Source organism: Lagopus muta, chromosome 1, assembly GCF_023343835.1.
Source record: "Lagopus muta isolate bLagMut1 chromosome 1, bLagMut1 primary, whole genome shotgun sequence".
Lineage (NCBI taxonomy): Eukaryota > Metazoa > Chordata > Aves > Galliformes > Phasianidae > Lagopus > Lagopus muta.
The window spans coordinates 49,085,978-49,106,176 of record NC_064433.1 but is presented as its reverse complement, the minus strand read 5'-3'; the positions used below and the strand labels follow the sequence as shown (position 1 = coordinate 49,106,176).

General features: G+C 42.5%; 1 protein-coding gene across 2 annotated transcripts; it reads left to right on the top strand.

Annotated features, from left to right (window-relative positions):
• The first annotated feature begins 26 nt into the window (after positions 1–26).
• XPNPEP3 (X-prolyl aminopeptidase 3) lies at positions 27–18,722 on the top strand. 2 transcript variants are annotated; one of them, XM_048929063.1, is made up of 11 exons: positions 27–283; positions 1,246–1,362; positions 3,914–4,321; positions 5,581–5,783; positions 6,224–6,286; positions 8,886–8,999; positions 11,362–11,447; positions 12,052–12,235; positions 12,373–12,417; positions 13,679–13,799; positions 14,650–18,722. In XM_048929063.1, exons 1-11 carry the CDS (start codon positions 166–168, stop codon positions 14,814–14,816), a joined length of 1,626 nt encoding a protein of 541 aa, XP_048785020.1. In that variant the 5' UTR covers positions 27–165; the 3' UTR covers positions 14,817–18,722. The 2 variants fall into 2 exon arrangements, with proteins under 2 accessions (XP_048785020.1, XP_048785104.1); XM_048929147.1 differs by lacking the exon at positions 12,373–12,417 and having other exon boundaries at positions 14,650–18,718.
• Positions 18,723–20,199: the final 1,477 nt, after the last annotated feature.

Sequence of the window (20,199 nt, the reverse complement as noted above, 5' to 3'; positions counted from 1 at the left end):
CGCGCGGCGGCCGGAACTTTCTAGAAGCGGGGGTGGCCGTTAGGTGGGCTGTGAGGGGTCGCGTGCCGTTTCAGCGTGTCGTCCCGCCTTTTTCGCCGGCTCAACCTTACGGCTGCCGGCTGCGCCCCTCAGACCCCGCGCAGGCGGCCTCGGCGGGCGCCTAAGATGGTGGCGCGGCGCTCTCTGATGCGGTCACGGCGCGGCGCCGCACTGGGGGAAGGCCCCCCCCCCCCGGCCATGTCGCGCCTGCTGGCGGCGGTGAGGGGCTGGCGCGGCGTCGCAGGTCAGAGAATCCTCCGCAATGATTCGGTGCCTCTGGGCCCTGCCAGCTCCGGGGCTGCTGCGCTGCCGGGCGTTATTGCTGGGCGCTGCGGTGGGTGGGAGGGGTATGGGGTCACAGGCGCGGTTGGAGCCGAAGCTACCGCCGTTCGGGAAATAAAACGACGATTTGGAAAGCTTCCTAATGCCTTTATAGTATTGCTTTATTTAACGCCTGTTGTGTTGTCCTGTGGCGAGATACTTGGTAGTTCTCTCTGTAGGTAGAGATGCTGGAAAAACTTCCATTTTTTGCGGTTCGGTTTGTAACTATACTTCCTGGCCTGGATCTCTGGGCTGTTATTCCAGTCAGTCATCGCACAGCGAGTGCTTCAAGCTGTGATTATTGGTCATGCTGTGTAAGTAACCCCAGTCAGCGGTGTCACGCTGCTCCCTCAGCAGCTCTCAGTTGAGTCGTGTTGCTATGTGAGGCAGCTTCAGACCTGCTTATGCTCATGAAGAGTTGGTTTTGTCTGTTCTCAGAACCTGGTACTGTGGCACGGCAGCACAAACTAGTGTGGCAGGCAAAATAAAAGGCAAACAATTCTCTGAACATCAGCCATTAGGCTCATTGCCATCTCCATCAGCTGTGACAGAAATCCAAAGTTGGTGAAGTTGTTACAACTGTGTTTAATTTTAGCTTTTGTCTTACTGTGCACTCCCGCAGCTCCCAAGTGCAATACACAAATGTAATTCCTTTTAAAAATTGCCTACTTGGCTCTATGTGGGTTTGGAAATGGGATACGCAGCCATACTTCTGAGAAACTGCTTTCAGTCTGACTATGTAACATATTGGAAAGTGTAATAGGGATATTTTTGTGATACAAGGTAAGTAAATGCTACTAGGAGTAAGGTCAGTTGATTATAATTCTAAAGTTTTCTGATTGGAAAGTTCTTTTCCTTTGACATGGTCCATTTCTTTTCCTGTAGTTTGCAAGTCATGTGTTCTCCGGAGATTCTCCATCCAGCCAGCCCAGCAGAAGAAGATTCCAAACCGATATTTGGGCCAGCCCAGCCCCTTTACACACCCACACCTACTTAAACCAGGTTAGGTTCATGCTCAGCATGATTCAGTCACTGGTATTCTTTCTTTTCTCTGCTTTTCTGTGGTGCTTAGGACAGAATATTGTTCTGTTGCATTGTACGTGTGTCTGTTCATTTCATTTGTTTATGATTAGCTTAAATTAACATGTAGGTCAAGCCTAAAGTACTATGAAAGAAATGCCTCCTATTTATTTCCCTAGAAACTGCAACAGATACAAAGGGCACAATAACGCTATTTGATAGAGCAAATTGTCTCAATTAAACACTATTTCTCAACATAGTCGCTACCATTAGTGGTGCAATTTCACCAGCAATGAACAAGAGCCCGCATGCTGTGCTTGTAAAAATCCGCATGGCCTTCTGTAACATGGCCTGTCTTGCATGTCACTGTCACCATTGCTGAAATGCACCACCCACCACCCACCTCCTCCTCACTGTGCTCACATCAACACTTTGTTCAACGTTCAACAAGCATCAATGAATGTCAGCGTGTGCCATTTTTTCACATGGAGGAATTCAATAACACATCTTTGCTTCATGCGCTCTTCCATAACAGACACCATTTTGTCAGAATGTCCCTTTGCTGCCCACTGTAGCACAGCAACAAAATGTAACAGAATATTGGTGAGAAGGTTCAACATCTACTGCTGTACCACCAACATTCACTTCTGGCGTCATGGAGCAACGCAATAAAATAGGAGGAATTACTTTCATGGAACACAGATCTTAGGAGCTGGAAGGGACCTCTGGAGATATCAAATCCAACTCTCCTGCTAAAGTGGGTTCCCTAGAGTAAGTTGCACAGGAAAGAGTACAAGAGGGTTTTGAATATCTCCAGAGGAGTCTCCACAGTCTGGGCACTTTGTTCCAGTGTTCTGTCACCCTCATTGTAAAGAATTTCTTCCTCATGTTTGTATGGAACTTCCAGTGTTCTAATTTGTGCCCACTGCCCCTTGTTCTATTCACACCACTGGAAAGAGCCTGGCCCCATCCATTTGACTCCCACACATTGATAAGATCCCCTCTCAGTCTTCTCAAGGCCGAACAGTCCCAGGACTCTCAGCCTTTCTACAGAAATAAGATGACGCTGTGCTGCAGTTATTAATTTTAAAAGAAAATGCCTAAAGCAAAGAGACTCCAGGCCTCACGGTTGGAAGGCAACTGAGGTTCCCAGGTTCCACTCTATTGCAGTTTACTGGACTGTTTGCAATTTGCAGTAGTTAGCTGACAGGAACGCAGTGGAGCATAGGAAATATGCAGTATAATATTGCAGAAACGTGGGGTCAGATTGCACTGGAACAGTTTCTGTATTCTGTGTCATTCTATATCTATAGATAAAACAAAGTAAGAAAATTTCTATCCCAAGTACCAAGCTGTAAAGTCTAATGGAAAGCAAATGGAAAGTGTCACTTTTTCTTTCTTTTGGTCAGAGACAAACATGCTGCAGAGAGCCTCCCCCTTTTGTCCTACTCATGCAAGAATCCATTTACAGTAAAAGTCAAATTTTGATTTTCTTTCCTATAATTGCCAATACCTTAAGGAGTGTATGAAATTATAATTTAGCAGTATGAAAATGCAATCTATGTTAAATCCTATGTTAAAATAGGATATTAGCCAAAGCACTGACAAGTTTCATGTCTTAGTCTATAGCACAGTTAAGAAATCTCAGTTCTTAAAAATATATACTTAGACAGCTGTTGGTGGTTCTTTTGACTTCAGTCCGCTTTTGGTGATCTCTTGGTTGCTTCCCTTCTTGTCCTTTGTGACTGGTACACTGTGAAACAGACTTTCATCAAAGGAAACATTTGTTTAGAGTCATCTGGAATATAATATTTAGCTTCAGAAAAATCCAGGTCTTTAATCATTGAGAGCAGCTACATCTTCCTCAGAAAAGATTCCTTCTCTCAATCAGTGATGCCAGCCTGTGAGTCGCGATTTCCTTCTGCTTGGAAACCTGTAGGGAGAACCTCTGTGTTTCTGACTCCTCTCCCTGTATCTAACTCTCAGTCTGCCCCTTAGGCTTTAGGACTAGTGACTTTATGAGTTGACTTAGTGTGTATTTGAACACATTCCAGCTTTGTCTGAGGAAATCAGTGCTCAGGGTAAGGAGGTAATCTTTGGTTCAATGTCCAAATGCTATAAAAATCCCATCTGTTTTCAGCAAAGTTCAGTTTGTCTTGCCTTCTTTTTTCCTTATCTTTCTGAAAATTACTCCTACCAAACTGCTTTTCACGGAATGCTTTGGCTGATTGTCTGGATCTGCCAGGTTCTGTGATTTCTGCCTTTGCACAGAAATGTATATCAAGAAAATCTTAAGTGTTTAAAACAAATTCCTCCCTTTTGCACAGTGGAGGAGCAGAGTAAGCAAGGATGTGCTGCAGGGGTGAGAGCTGAGAAGATGTAGGAGGGAGCAATGGAAAGGCTAGCAGGGACTGCAGTGAAGCCATGCATACAAAAGGCCTCAGGAAGCAAGCAGAAATCAGGCATGTGATTAGTAAAATATCACGAGGAACTTGAATTTTTGTTCTGATTTGTATTTTTTTTTTGGTTATAGGGGAGGTAACCCCAGGGTTGTCACAGGTGGAATATTCTCTTCGCCGGCACAAACTGATGACACTGATCCAGAAGGAAGCCCAAGGTTGGGAAGGATTGGACCACACAGTGATTCTGCTGTCCAACCCCACGTACTACATGAGCAATGACATCCCCTACGTTTTCCACCAGGACACGAACTTCCTGTATCTCTGTGGGTTCCAGGAACCTGACAGCATCCTGGTGCTGCAGAGCCTTCCTGGCAAAGCGCTGCCCTCTCACAAGGCCATGCTTTTTGTGCCCCGGAGAGATCCAAGCCGAGAGCTGTGGGATGGGCCCAGGTCAGGCACAGATGGGGCCATCGCTCTGACAGGAGTAGATGAAGCTTACACTATTGAGGAGTTCGGGCACTTGGTGGCCAAGCTGAAAGGTAACAAAAATGAAGGGGGGATGAGATGAGGCGTGGGTTGTAGGGTCTGAAAAGTACACCTGAATAGTTCTGGGAAGAAACTGTGCCAAATAGGTGTAGGCTCCTCCCTTAAATACCTAATCTGTGAGCCTGTATTGGTGATGGAAGCAAGGAGGTCTCATGTAAGTGCTTTAAGATACTCTCGTTAGAAGTAATATATCCCTCTTGGGTGACTAAAAAAGATGCAGGATCTTAAATTAGGCATCTAAAGCTAGCCAGCATGAACTCCCACCTTCTGTCCCACATGACCTCAGTTACCTCAGATCTGAGTGACTTGTAAACTGAGAGGTGGTCTGTACAAGTAAGAGGCAGTTCTGCTGCTCCTGCCTATTATTCTGTGTTTGGCCTATTCACAGAAAATTTTACTTAGACTGACATCTTTGATTGATAAATAAATTTTCACATAGGTAAATATCCTTGCCATCAGGAAGTTCGTCTCCTGTAAATGGCTGAAATAAGCAGTTGCTCACCAAAGATATACTGAAACGTGGTCAGTAATGACCCTGATTCCATGCAGTGGATAACTGAGAGGATAAATGAGAGAAGGATTCAGAACATGTCCCACTGCAGTGCAGTGACTTGGTTGCCTACACCACCACAACTTTGATACGCGAGCTACATTTATCTGTGCAAGATCAGTGATAGCAGAAAACCCAATATTTGCATACAAATGGGGATTTGTCAAATCTACATGTTATGCATTGCTAATTTTCTGGATTTTAAAGGGATCTCTGGTGTATGGGAAGTGCTGAGTCACGGCCTGAACCTCTGATTGATCACCTGAGGCAAGCCATGAGTCAGCCATTGGAGCACAGGTGAAGGCAATTCACCTGTGCTGCCGGAAGGGGTGGAGCCAGGCTCCATCTCTCCTAGACCCATTTAAGAGCTGGCTACCAGTAGGGAAGGATCTCTTCTGGAGATCCCTCCTCTGGAGTTCTGCAGCAAGCCCAGGATGCGGGTAAGCTTTCTGTCTATGCTCTTTTTGTTATTGTAACTCGCTCTGCCAAACTTTCTTGTTTATGTCATAATTATAACATATTTGTATTCATTAACTATGTATCTGGTTTTATCTGACAGTAAACATATGATCTGTAAATACAGATTCAGAGAAAATTACCAGGGCAGCTACGGGTCTAGCTTAGGAGAGGTGATTTTGTACAGATGAGGAGAGAATTTCTGAATTTATCTTCGTCTGCATCAACGTTTGTTTTGTATTCCAGGTGAGTCAAACAAGGTGTGGTATGATGTGACTAAACCAGTGCATAAAGAACTGCATGCTGACTATATGCAGCCCCTGGCTGAAATAAAAGCTCGGAGCAAAAATCATATCCAGGGTATCCGGCATCTAGTGCAAAACCTTCGGCTGATCAAATCTCCTGCAGAGATTGAAAGGATGAAAATAGCTGGACGAGTGACATCAGAGGTACGCAGCTGTGTACTCTCAGAAAGAACCACCGTGTTCCTTTGCACAAGAAAGCAGAGAGGGTGTTACAGCATGAGTTAGGCTGGAAGGATAAGACCTGATCTTAGTTACTGAACTGCTGTTTCTCAGCTATTGGCTCAACACTCTCTGCACAAGGAGACCCAAGAAGACAGCTCAATTAATGTCTCTTAATTAACGTAACATCAGTCGGAATGAGCCAGCAGGTGTTAGACTCTGTTTTAAAGTTGTGTTTATTCAGGAACAGTGGTGCCCCTTGTACCTTCTCCTCAACTTCTCCTTCCCCGTGCTATTTTCTTCTCCATTTATTCCATTATTTTCAAGGAAACAGCTGATTTTTAGGTATTCCCCAAAAGACAGCAGGTAACAGCAGGTCCTTTACTAACTGAAAGGTCCTTTTATTTGTTTGTTTATTTTTGTAGGCTTTCATAGAGACAATGTTTGCCAGAAAATCTCCAGTGGATGAAGCCTTTCTGTATGCAAAGGTGAGTGTGTCATTGTTGGGGATGGGATGGAAGGGCTAAATGTTTCTTACTCTTCCAGGAAACTAGGAATGTCAAATCTCCCTATAATGAAAAAGAAATGCATGTTTCTCTTTCACCCAACTCTCATGGTGCCTTGGGCATACCCTGAACTCCCCTCAGTCAAGAACTGTAGCCTTGTTTGAACAACTCTTTTGATTTAAGAAAAGTTGCACTGTTGCAGCAGATTGTTTTGGAGTGTGCTTGGAGATGTCAACAGAATCCGAATTTGGAGCTTGTAATAGCAAAAACGTTTTCCCTTCCCTACAGATATATATCTTGTACCTGGTAGCCATACTAGAACTGTTCTCTCACATATGGATGGGCTCCAAAGTTCAGTGCTCTTATGCTGAGGACAAAATATTCTTCCTGGAGATCTTTTGTTTGTTGTCTTTATTTCCAAAAGTCAATAAAGATGGAGTCAAAACTCCACAAATGATTATTATGAATTTAAAGGCATTTAAAAAAAAGTGGGGGATGGGTAAAGTGAACTGGAAAGTAAGCTTCTTCTCTAATCCCTCTTTGAAGATGCTGCTCTGATTCTTCAGAGCACCTTCAGTGTTGGGGCAAGACACAAAGTAATCCCGTCAGTGGTGGGGGGAAGCTACTACATGAAGATTTGGTTAAAGGAGTGCAGTTTGTGTGAGGGAAGTTTCTGTGTGGGAGAAAAAGCAAAGGAAAGCCATGAGTGAGGAGGCCTAAAGAAAATAAGAGATAAAGGGTGAGACAAAATATAACAGCTAATTCCAGAAAAGTTATAAAAGAGAGGGTTGGCTACATCTGTGTTTCAGTAAGTGTGTCTTGTGGACAAGAGTCCAAAGTGTGCCCTATGTCTCCAGAGCTATCAGTATGCATAGATCCTAGCCCAGTAAATGAAAAATCCTGAGTTTGAACGTAAGCTTTCAGTTGAGGAATTTTTTTACCATTTCCATCCACAATAAGTGAGAATTCTGACATTTGGCTCTTCCTCACTGAATGTGCAGAGAGATTATATCTGCAGTAAAGATAATTCTCTGTTGATGATAGATCGTGCAGCAAATGATAATTGAGAAAGGAAATAAGTTACTATTATGTTTTAGTTATCTGCTTTTTGCTTAATAGAGGGCTGTGAGTTTCAAGAAATTACTTCCTTTAAGGTGTGTGATTTTGTTACCTGTGTAAATCAAATGCAGTTTGTTTTCTACTATCCTTTTTACAGACTGTCACCAAGGCAGTGAGGGAGGGGGAAAAAAAAAAAAAAAAACCACCTGGAGTTTTGTGGAAAAACAGGAAAAAAGCAAATTTTCATTTACTGAAGGAGCTCTTCCTAGCTGGGCGGCTGTTTGGGATGACTGCGAGACCACTTCAGTGAAATCTCTCACTTTTGTATGCAGAAGAATTTCACCTTTCGCATCTGAAGAAGGGTGTATCTCATTCATGTGTAACTTGTTAGCAGTGTAGTGTCTGCTTTTGAGGAACTTCTGCAGCTTTTGCAACAAAGTGAGAGGAATTCTTTAGCGGTGTTCTCCCCATCTTTACTGAAGGTCTGAATTTATCTGCTATTGATGTCCTTTTCCACCATTTTCTTTGGACCTACAAAACCAGCTAACCAAAACTGGAGACACAGTTCTCATTGTATTCTGTAAAACAATTCTATTGTACAAAATGGAAGTACGTGTAAGAGCATTTTGTAAAGCCTGCTTCTCTTGACTCTAGCCTCTCATTACATCAGCTTGCCACAGTTGTCTTGAAGCAGTGTAGACACCTGCCTGCACATTTGGCAAGGAATTTTGTAAGGAAATGCAGTGAGATGCATGTTTGAGTTACATCAGCAGGATTTGACCCTCCATTCTGACACAGATGAGCCTGTGCTGAGTTGGCACTGAGACACACATCCAACTTGTAAAGAAAATCATTTTAACTTTAGTGTATTTTACAGCTCCGTTTCCCACTCCATGTCAGGATTGTAAAACCTTCGTCATTAATTGTAGGCATTCTGGAGTATTCTGTCCTATGGGGTTTTGCTGATTACAGAAAAGACAAGCTAGTAGTATACTGAGGATATAGAGGGGCTTTATAGACAAGTTTATTCATTTCATATGCTTATCTCTGAAGAAAGGTAAAGCTCTTGAATTAAAATCTGTTTTTTGCATGCTTTATAACCTTTTTATTCATTACTGTTCTAAATACACTAAACATCAAAACACAGCTGTTGTCTTCATGGATAATTTGCAAACCTGTATAGCAGTGAACAGTGAAACTTTATGTAGGATCACGTTCTCACCTGGATTTATGATAACATAATGAATTTCTGAGACAGTATGCCTGTACCTGGGAGAGCTTCCATGAGATTGTGTGTAGGTTTAAAATGCTCTCTTGAAGAATGGATTGTTCTGTGGTATTTCCTCCAATGCTCTGGGAAACTTTCTAGGCTGCTTCCACGTGATGAAGTCACTTCACAGTTTCACTTTGCATTGTACAAATTAAAAAAAAGACTTGCAGGACATGAATCATGATAGCTCCAGGACAGTTAATCACCAGGATCAGCACTAACAACCTCCTCCTCTTTGAATTGGTCTTCCAGTTTGAATTTGAGTGCCGAGCTCGTGGTGCTGACATCTTGGCCTACCCCCCTGTTGTTGCTGGTGGCAATAGATCAAACACTCTGCACTATGTGAAGAACAATCAGCTCATTAAGGTAAACCATACGCCATCCAGTTACTTGAAATGTATTTATGTGACACGCTGTCCCCATATGCATCCCCTTGCTGATCTGTTTTGGCTGAACAGATCAAAACACTTCAATGTTTTCAAGTTAGAGGGGAAAAGGATTCTTTCCTGGTAAGCTTTACTGCCAGTGATAGATTAACTTTATTCCTGCTGGTCTCTTTCTCTCCTCTGCGTATTTGCTGTTGTATTTTCTGTAAGGTGGAGGGACTTGGAAACAAGCTTGTAAATATTTTATTTAGCAAGGGTGCCAGCTGCACACCATGTTTCAGTGGTGCAGTACTGGGTGAATTGCTGCCCTTACAGATGAGAGGACAGCTGTAGCAGACAGAGTAAAAGCACTCTGGAATCCTTCTGTTGTCACTTGCGTTTCTTGACCTTGCCTTGCAAGCAAAGGTGCAACAGTGCATTCCTTCTCTGGTTAGGCTGAAATGCATTTCGGACACCATGTAGGCCAATAAAGCAGGGAAGGGGAACAAGAAAGGTCTAGCATTAAACACTGAGGGACAAATTAAATAGTTGTAGGTAAATTAATGTATTAATGAATATATTTTGATTATTCATAGCATTGGTTTGAACCCTCTCCAGCTTTCCTGATAAAACACCTTTAGATTCAGGTAAGTATTCTGAGAATCAGAATGCTTACCCCATTGCTCTATTCAGTATTTTCAGTGGAGCATATTTATGTTTCACGTTAATGCAGGATGAAACTTTTCTTGCCAGCACTGTTTTTTTTTTTTCTTGAAGCTGGCGTGCAAGCAGACCTTGAAATGATCTGAAGAGACACATGTACAAAAGATATGACAGACTGTTTTTGGCAGAAATAAACCTCTTTTGTTGTTCTGTCATCCAAGGTCAGGCATGCACGTGTAACTTAGTTGCTTCTGTTAAAGTTGATCTGTTAAGCAACTGTCACTTGTGTTTTTTCTAAACTAGCAAGTAGGAGGTTAAACTCATAAACTTGATTTTTCCTTTATGAGCTGCCTCTTACATGTCTTGTTGCCAAATAGGCTGACAAGGTGTCTAAGTTAGAAGGTATCCAAAGGCTGCGTATGGCCAGATGTGGACTTCAGCCCATCTCTTAGTGGACTCAGCTTTAAAGAAAGAGGACAAAATACTTTACGTAACGAGGCAGCAAACAGTCAGACCACAGGCTGAATTTCCTTAGCCGTTAGAATCTGACTTAGGACAGGTACTGTAATTTCATATTTTACTTAAATAATTGAATCAGCTGTTTAGAAAAAGTTTTAAATAGAGTTTAAATGGAAAGTAGTAGTGAGACCATCTCGCTTCTAGTTTATGTACAATGTGTGTGCAACACATTGACAGTAGCTAGCAATGGAAGCAGTGTTAGCATTATTCTTTTTTCCATTAATATGCTGGAATTATTCTTTGTCATGCTACATCAAGGCTGCTGGCACTGACCTGTAGAATAAATCTCTATAAAAGTCTATACAAAGTAATCATAGAAGGTAAATCCACAGATAATTAAATTCAAAGTTTTCACAGATCTGATCACTCTTAGTTGTTTCTCATGCCTTTAAGGAGGAAAAGTAAGGCAGTGGGTTTGTTCTTGGACCTTTGGTCTTTTTGGCATTGCTTTTCTTGGAAGATGTGCAGTCAGCAATTTGATTGACTTGGGACAGTTTTGCTGAATTGATTTGGAGACTTGTATCTCCAGAAGTCTGTTTTTCATCACCAGATAAATTCAGAAGTATATCTTAGAGCAGGCAAGAAAGCCCCAAAAGAGAAGAAGAAAGATGGTACAAATTAGTAAACAGCAATTTTACAGTAGCAGTATACTATCAGAGAAGTATTTTGCTGGTTCTTGTGACAAGGCTAATATTTTTACTCGTTAATGATTTTGTGGGTAGCTCAGAAACCTTTTTTTTTTTTTTTTTTTTTTTTTTTTTTTTTTTTTCTTCCCCCTTCCAGAACCTTTCTGTCTCAGTCACAAGCAGAGAACTGGTGGTAAAAGGAGTCAGCTGTGTAATTTGCTGGAATAGGAGTTCCAGTGTCAATGGGGCTGATATCTCGGAGCACAGAATAGTTCAAGGAAAATGTCTTTTTTACTCCAAAGTGTTTGACATCAGTGTATTAGGGCTCAGACTATAGATAAGCCTAATAGAGAGAGAGAGTCTTGCAGAGAAGCAATCCAACTGCAGTAGCCTATTTATAAGTAATAGCAGCTGGTGTGTTGTTCTGCAAAAGGAGTTCACAGCTCTGCAGCTGCTTTGCAAAAATCACTGCATTGTCTCCTTTCCTCCTCTCTGAGGCAACAGTTCACTCAGTGCCCACTGATCCACACAGGCATTTTTTCCTGTTATTCTCAGGATGGTGAAATGGTCTTGCTAGATGGTGGGTGTGAGTTCTCCTGCTACGTAAGCGACATCACACGAACCTGGCCCGTCAATGGAAGGTATGTCATGACAGGGCTGTTTTGAAGGAGTGTGAGAAGCTCTCAAATAATGCACAGTCTGAGTGTATGTGTGTAATCTGTGACAGTAGCTCAAATACGTCCTATTCTGTAGTTCTTTGGGGTAATGAAATTACGTAAATCTTTCAATGTGAGAAGCTGTATTTCCCTCTGCTTCATTAATTACTGCTGTTTTCAGGTATTCTGGTATTTTTAAGGAGAAGAGTTGGCTTTTGTGCATTCAGCTGTTCCTTAAGCAGAGTAATAGAACAGGAGTTTAGCTGAGCAGTACACAGCTGGTGCAGTGTCCCTGTGGTTGTGTGTTTGATTCTTGCATGTTGGGCTCAAGTGTGTCCTGTCTCCAGCAGTAGTGTTGCCTTGGCTTGCTTTGGGATAAGGAAGTCAAGTAGAATCCCTGCCTCTACCCAGTGTGTTGAAGGGCATGTTTTGGCGATACCTTGCCTGGCATTTCCCATAAGGAGACAGTTGCTTTCCTTTCTGACTTGCCTTGCTTCAGCACTAAACTGAATTTGTCTCTAAAACAGCTTCTGGGTGGAGGACTTCATTGGGAGAAATGTGCTTTGTTCCTTTTCTGAATGATTTGCAGGTTCACCAAACCTCAAGCAGAACTGTACCAGGCTGTCTTGGACATCCAGAAGTCCTGCCTGAGCCTCTGCTCCCCAGGTGTGAGTCTAGAAAATATCTACAGCCTCATGCTGAGCCTTATTGGACAGAAGCTGAAAGACTTGGGGATCCTAAAGGGCAGCATCACTGACAGCCACTTCTTTAAGGTACACAAAGGTTATTTTAATCCAGCTTCTCCCCACTGTGATTGTTGCATCTGTAGGTTATGTTAGTGGCTTTAGTTTAGATCAGAAATACGCTTTTGAAGCAAGTCTTTTAATTATCCCTACTTAATGTGCTTTAGTTGGTGTTGTGGGCTGGTCTCAGTGCTGGACTGGATTTCTTTCAGGTGAGGCTAAACTTGAAGATCTGTTTCAACCCCTAAAGGGCATTCAGCCCACAGTTTGGTCTGAAATCCAGCCCTTACACATGCACAGTGAGGATGCTGTCCCTCTGGCACTTGCTCTTTTCCTCTGCAAATCCATTCCCACTGGTCTGCACTGCTTATTAACGTTGATGTAGCTTTAAAGTACAAATAATCCAAACAAACCTAGGGAAACATTGGCACTGACACAGAAGGCTGTGTGCATGGTTGACTGCAGGCAATTAGAGTTTTGAGATTTGTTTAAAGTAACATTAATCTGCAGTGCCACCAAAAAGCGCAGCCCAATTTCTCTGTTTCCACCTGCTGCCTCTTCCGCACCTCTCTGGGTGTCACTGCTGGGATTCACAGAATTATCTGGAGAACACAGTGGGGAACTGGGCTGCCTTGGAGCTAAACCTGCAGGTAAAATAGGATTGTTTTGCCATTAGAAAAGTTTTCTGGTCCCACTCACAGCAAATCTGCACGATTGCTGATGCCAGTACCAGAAAGATGGCAGGGACCAGGTGGCAGAACTATCCCTTGGGCAGCAGTACAGACTTCTGCCAGATTTAATTGTCCTACAAGTGTCAATACGGTAACAGCACAAGTTCTCCCCTCCGAATGGAGGCGATCATGCCAATTTCTCTCGGCAGGTGGCAGCACAGCCAGATGAGAGTAAGGACTGCAGCTCAGTCCCCAGTGAATATGAGGAGGAATTAGCTCTTTGATTCCTGCTCCTCTCTAGAGGGAGGGGATTAGGATGGTGCGAGGGGAGGTGGTAACAGTGCCCAGTAGAGATGGGTTAAAATCCTGCTGTAGCTGCTGAATGAAATTGGCGTTGCTCCTTTTCTTTAATGCATAGGTGAGTGCTTCACCATAGCACCTAGCAGCTGTGCTGGCTGCTGCCACTTGTCGGGGTCTGCTGATAGGAGCAACACAGGGTGTGGATAGTTAAGGGATGGGAAGGATTGGGGCAGCAAAGGTCAGTGAGATAAAAACTGAAGTTCTTGCCTGTCATGCAAGGTGTAGATGTGCTTAAGCTTGTGCTTGAGTAGAAAGGCATTCAGAATAGGCAGTTGGTTAGGTTTTGAGGGCCCTTCAGTTCTGGTAAATCGAGGGCCCAGAGACAAGCGGGTAACTAAGCACAGCACATAACTGATGTCTCTCTTCTTCCCATCTTCTGCGTTTGAACAACAGACTGGCTGCATTTAATTACCTCCATAACGCTTGCTTTGTTTTCTGTCAGGCTGTTCGAAGGTACTGCCCACACCATGTGGGCCATTACTTGGGCATGGATGTTCATGATACCCCAGATGTATCCCGGTCTGTCCCACTCCGGCCAGGCATGGTGATAACCATTGAACCAGGTAAAAACATACACTGGTGGACAAAATCATATAACATTGAGGATAACAGTACTACTCTGAGTTGTTAGTTGCTTCCTCTGACCAAAGCATTCAGGTCCTTTCCTGTTGAACTTGAAAATATTGAAGTGTTAGAAAACCTTATCTTACATCCCTCCCAAAAATATTAGAATATTTGAAAATTGTGTTTCCATCCTAAATACAACCAATGTGTGGGCATGAATACTCAGAAAGTGCCTGTGCAGCAACAGACAGAGTAACTTAGAACTTAAGACTGCTGGTATTTGATCCTCAGCACTACAGGTCATTGCAGTGCAGAGAAGCAGAGTAAATTCATTTGTGCTGTGGTCTGTGTTGTTGTAACTAAACTACTACCAGTTGCTTATAGTGTAAGTTCCTCTTGAGCCTAGCAGCCTGCAATTACAAGCATTCACAACTTATTTTTGCAAACAAAACATTTCACAGTGAGTATTTATTTCCTCTTGTCACTTATTTTGGAGCTGTCAGATGAAAACTGATATTTAATGCTTGGCTCTTCTCTCTTTCTATTTGGAACACTGTTAAAATCATCCCTGTGAACACAGAGTTGAGAGCAAAAGGTGCCAAAGGACCAGCTGTAATTGTGGAAGTTCATATTAACGTGCTGGTGTCCATAGGCACTGTCAGATACTGCCCTTTCTTTGCTTACCAGCTGCTGTGATTGAGGGGAAAGAGAGCAGTTTTCCTTATTAAACTTCTTCAAGGTCAAATTCTTCTGATACTGCTGAAAATCTTACCCTGTTCTTATGGTGGGTGCAGCGAGGGAAAGGTTTTTAGGGAGTGTGGCATGTTTTAATTCCCTCCCTTCTTTCAGGACTTTATATCCCTGAAGATGATGTGAGTGCCCCAGAGAGGTTTCGTGGCCTTGGTGTACGCATTGAAGATGATGTTGTGATAGCAGATGATTCACCTCTCATCTTGTCTGCTGACTGTCCCAAGGAGATCTACGATATCGAGCAGATCTGTGGCCGCAGCTCATGATATCCTCCTCAGGAGATGCGTGCCTCCAGGGATGCAGGTCCCTGTAACTGGCTGCACTTGTCAAATGGTGGAGAGAGAGTTGATGGCTGTTTCCAAATCTGAGGCTGGGAAGCGGAATGCGAAAGACTCTGGCACTGAGTGCTGAAAAGCAAAGCAACCTTTTCTATGTGTATTTTTCTTCTGATTTGACTAGTGCTGATGTTGAGCTATTGCAGAACGTGGGGGTGGATTCATCCCTTTGTTGTATGGGTCCATCTGTTCTGATGCCCTTCAGTAGATGGACTTTGTGAGTGCTGCCAGTAGCACAACTTCAGTCTGGTTCCTCTACAGATGCAGTAGTGCAACTGTTGAGACCTGGGTCCTGTTGTTTACCCTTTTGCAGTAATTACACAATAGTCAGAATTTAAAAGTGAAATTCTGAAAAATGCTGCTTTTGGAAAATAAAATCATTTCAAGCACTTCTGACTTTAGAACCCTGGGCGGAGAGGTTTTGGTAGTTGGGAGGATGAGTTTGGTTGGGAGGTAGCCTGAAGCTTGTGCAGAGTGCTTTTGTTATTTTAAGAACAAGGATATCTTTGGGTTTGGTTCAGGCAGATGCAAAATAAGCCAACAGCAGAGGAAAACACCTCGTTGAGTCTTTCAGCTTATTGAAATGTTTGAGTTCTGGAGGTTGTTCACTCTTGTCTTCCACATTCCATTCTTTTTATCGCCGCTCTCCATTCCAGGCTCTTGTTTTGAGCCTGCCACTGCCCTGTGAAGCCAGTAACATGTTGGCTGTGCCAGGCTCCAGTGGCAGGATGCTGGTTGTCATCTGGATGTGAGTTGATCAGTTCTGGGACAGTCACAGCATCCTTCTGGTTTATGCTGCATCAGCCACTTCAGCAGTGCATTTATGAAGAAAGCAGCATGAAGAATACAAGTTTTATACCACGTATTTGAAATAATTTGCCTTTTCAGAACACTGAGGGCATGAGCACTTCTGGGTTTTAGGTTTTGCCAAATGCCATCAGTAATGAATGCTTTGTAGTAGTATTTTTGAGGCAGCTGCAAATGTGACTTGTGGCTAGGATGGCTGAGGAGTAAAGAGAAGACTTCCTGTCAGCAACAGCATATCACCCAAAGCATTGTAATGCCACAGTAAATACACCTATTTGAGGCAAACATGCTGTCTGTGTATTTCCTGAAGATATTTTGATAGTCAACTATTTAACATCTGAAAAAATGTCTCTAATAACATATATCCTGTTACTTATGTTGGCTTTTCCTTCCTATCATCTTTATTTTCTTTTCTAATTGCAGCTTTAGGTATTTTCCTCTCCACTTTTTCTTTTAATTCTCTTCCTCTATTCTCTTGTCTTGATGCACCATAATATCACTATTTCCTAGCACCCACTTTTCTTCTTAGTGAACATCACTGCCTCTTCCCATTTGTTCCCATTTAACTCCCCACAGCAGATGTAAGCAATGGTAGTCAGGGTTCCCGAGTTTGACTTCTGGCTCTGTTGCTGTGTAACCTACAGCAATTTCTTTTTAATCTCCCTTTTTTTTATTTTTCTTCCTCTCATTTGACTTAGTGAAGGCCAGGTGGTGTCATGCATATCCCATTGTTTTTAGTGGAAGCAGGGTGCAGCCACCAAGGTGTTTAATCTGGCACTTGAAAGGCAGCCAAGACATACTGTAGTTTTGTTTTTTAAATGTGGTCGAAAATGAATGCTTTCACAAGGTTTAATGTAGTAAACTTCACCTAGAAGGGAAAATCTACTAATCTCTGATGGAAGTTACTGTTAGGTACTTGTATATCACAGTGTGAACTGTTAGAAGGGAGGCTTGTCAAGTGTGGATGCAAAGAACTGATCATTACTTTAAATGTCCTTCCAATCTAACCCATTTTTCTTCCATTTGCACCTGTTAGAGCCATACCAACTGGGAAAGGTCTTGGATTTTGGAGCTGTGTAAGTAGCTGAAAATCCGTGTCTGCTGATGACCACATCTGTACATGTGCTTAGTTGCAGTTATTGGTTGGATGTACTGTAAATAAGCCTTTGGAATACATATTTAAAAGTGATTTTAAAAATACATTTTCTAGAAGGTCATTTATTGAGCCATCAAGTTGCATGGCTATCAAAATGACCTAAAAACTTCAGAAACCATTATTTTTCAGAGAGATTTAAATATTATCTGTAATCTATCTTGCACTTCAAATAACATTGTCAAATATAGGCAAACACTGATTTCTATCTTTCCTGCAACTTGCAAACACCAGTTGATCTTAGGAATGCTGAAGAACATTTGTCAGTGAGGAAGTGTTTGGATGGGGAGTACTGGATCTACTAGGACTGACTGCTGTGCTCTGCCGTGCAAAGTGCCTGATTCAGGCTGTGAGTTGCTCCATGTTCTACAAATCTTCCACAGTTTCTAACCATTTCTCCAGCACAAACTGCTGCAAATATTTTGAATGTGTTACTTCATGAGAATGCATTCCATAGAATGTATCAAATTTGAGTGTTACCAGCTGAAATTGTTGAGGGCTTTCTCTCAGTTGTTGCAGAGGTAGATAATCACAGTGTCAGCTGGTATGTACATATGTGCCACTGCCTCCCTTGAATACAACCAAATCTGTGAACGTTTTACACATTGCTCATCAGGAAACCAGCACAAAGAATCCTTTCTCTGACTGCATGTAACAGTGACGTACATCCCCAGTCTCCAGTCGTATCCCAATTTACTGCCTTGAAGAGATTCCTCGCTCCAACCACTTGGGTGCAGGAGCAGCTCAGAGGCAGCACAAGTTGTCATCTGCCGGATGAGAGTGAATCCATTTCCAGATCCTCACTGCAGGATCCACTTCTTTCACTGGCTTGGATATGCATAACCTTAAGGCACGTTCTCTTGGACCTCTTGATTCAGCAAAAACTCAGGTATAAGCAAGACATGTTAAGGAGGGATTTTATTTATTTATTTATTTATGGAACTAAACCACAAGTCTTAATCTCTGTGAATCAGAGAATGAGATGAAATTTTCAGTTCAGTGAGCCATCCCTAAGAAGAAGCTGCTTGGCTTTCAGAGAAAGCCTCAGAGACTCTTCTTGACTTTCCCATTTCATACTCTACCAGCAACCTGCTCTGCTTTGCAGAAACTGGTTGGTAGTAAAGTCCAACTGTTAAAGTACAGTCTGAGCAGAGGGTGTTAATTTGTAGATATGCTTCAGTTGCCAAAATGGAAATAAAGTTGGCATTTAGCATGATTAGCCACTCAATCTCTGTTACCTGTGGAAAAATACAATATGTCTTCTGAAACTGATGTTTCACAAAGCAACCTGATAGTGTAGAAAGCAGCATACAGGACAGAATGGAGATGGAGGCTTCTGGGAATGTACAGTGCAATGTGGAGGATTCAGGAGGAGGGCAGAGTTTGGAACCTGGGGTGTGCAGGTAAGTGGTTATAAGAGCAAGGTGAGGACAGCCAGGTGTCAAATGGCTGTTGGGTATCATGTCAGAACAGCGTGGTAGTTGTGACTGGTTACATGAGCCAGGAGACCCTGATTGATTCCTCTTGCTCAAGAGGGGGGGGAACAAAGCAGTCAGATTGTATTGATGAACGTGGTCTTAACAGTTAGTTTAATTATTTGGTCTAAAAATCAATAGAATTATCAGATGAGAAAGTTTTTTGCACTTTCAGATTATTGATCATGTGTCACGCTTTAAAAATGTGAATTGGGGAAAGTAGGTTTCAAGGCAAAAATCTTCACTATGATGAGGGAGCGAGGCTGAGGTTATATACTTCTGAGCTTCCAAATTGCTGCTATTGAAATTTAGTAATTACTCTTAGGAAAATTACTGTAAAGCTAAAAAGTGTTAGGGTTAAACTTAGAAAAAATCCATATGAGATAAATGACCAAAATGTTTTAATTATGATGAGTTCTTCATGTAACTGGATAACAGAAGTCTGCACTGCAATAAATTGACCTTCTTTGATTTCTTCTCAACTGGTTTGTCTAGGAACCTGCGTAGGCATTTTTCATTAGCATGCAGAGCTAAACTTCTTTTCAGTTTCTACTGTTCCTGAGATCATTGCAGCATCTCTGCTGTGTGGGCTCCTTTCACACGTGCTTAGCCTCTGCTTTGTTAAAAAGCGCTGTTTGCACAGCACTGGCTCTGGGGTCGCATCTGACTTTTAAAATCGATTGTATTTCAGAGATAAAAACAATAAGTTGCATTTTAAATCGGAGCTTATAGCAAATGGATAGTGAAGCAGGGTAAGTTCAACAGTGCTCTCCCTTCAGTTCCTTTTGCCTTCTCAGTTTGTCTTGCTGTCTATCTTACCTTTTTTAACGACCGTGATTGAGTTATCCACTAACAATCACAAAGGAAAATTAATTCCTGCCTGGCTAAGTCTGATGACCAGAGCTCTGAGCAAAGAAAAAGTGAAACACAAGTTGGTTGTAGACAAGGAAGAATGGTTTCTGTAAGGCTTAAAATGTGCCGTTCCTAGGATGCTGGGGAACCAAGCAGTGCTGTGTGGTTGATGTGTGGTCTTGATTTGGGAGCTTCTTGGGAGTGCAGGTCTCCAGTGTGCTGTTATAGGCCAGAACAGACTGTGTCTGAAGCTCTGTATTGGTTTTCTCCTCTAGGGACCACAAAGAACCCAAGCTGGTTTTCTTTAAAGAGCTTTTTCTTGTCATGATCCAAGCAGGAGTGTCGTGGCAGCAGAGAACTGAAACGCTCAGCCTGTAACTCATTGAGCAGGTACTAGAAGATGGGAATACAGCAAACTGGCTAACATGCAGTTCTTCTCAGAAAAATAGGCTCACTGAAGTACTTTTGGTTTTTGTTGCTTGTTTTTTTTTTTTAATCAGTGCATTTGACCAATTTAAACAATGATGTGTGCAAGAGAGCGAGACTTTCTATTCTGAGGCAGAGCAAAGCTTCTGAATGCATGATGGCATTGGCCACTGATCCAAGTTAAGCAGCCTGACTCTCCTACAGGGAAATACTAGCAGATGTCAGGTAGCTTCTTATCATGTTAATCCTTTACATGATAGAGGTATTGCTCTTAGTTTGGGGAAAGTAAACTGTGTTTTTCCAGTTTAATATGCACATAATAGTGCAAAGCTATGTAAGGATGCAACCAATACCTCTGTAATTAACAGTGTTGCATCTGAGTTGTGGACATGGAGCAGACAATGTAGTCGGTCAGGGAAGATCCAGCTGTTGCTAGTAGAGGAGGGGCAGGCTTTTAAGCTTTGTCAGTACAGATCTTATTGCATGATAAAAACTGGTGCTTCTGATGCTGCCTTTGAACACCCCTCCTTAGCTCCTCATGACAGCCTGATCATTTCTATACAGCAGCCCAGGGGAGGTTCATCATTCACCTCAATATGCC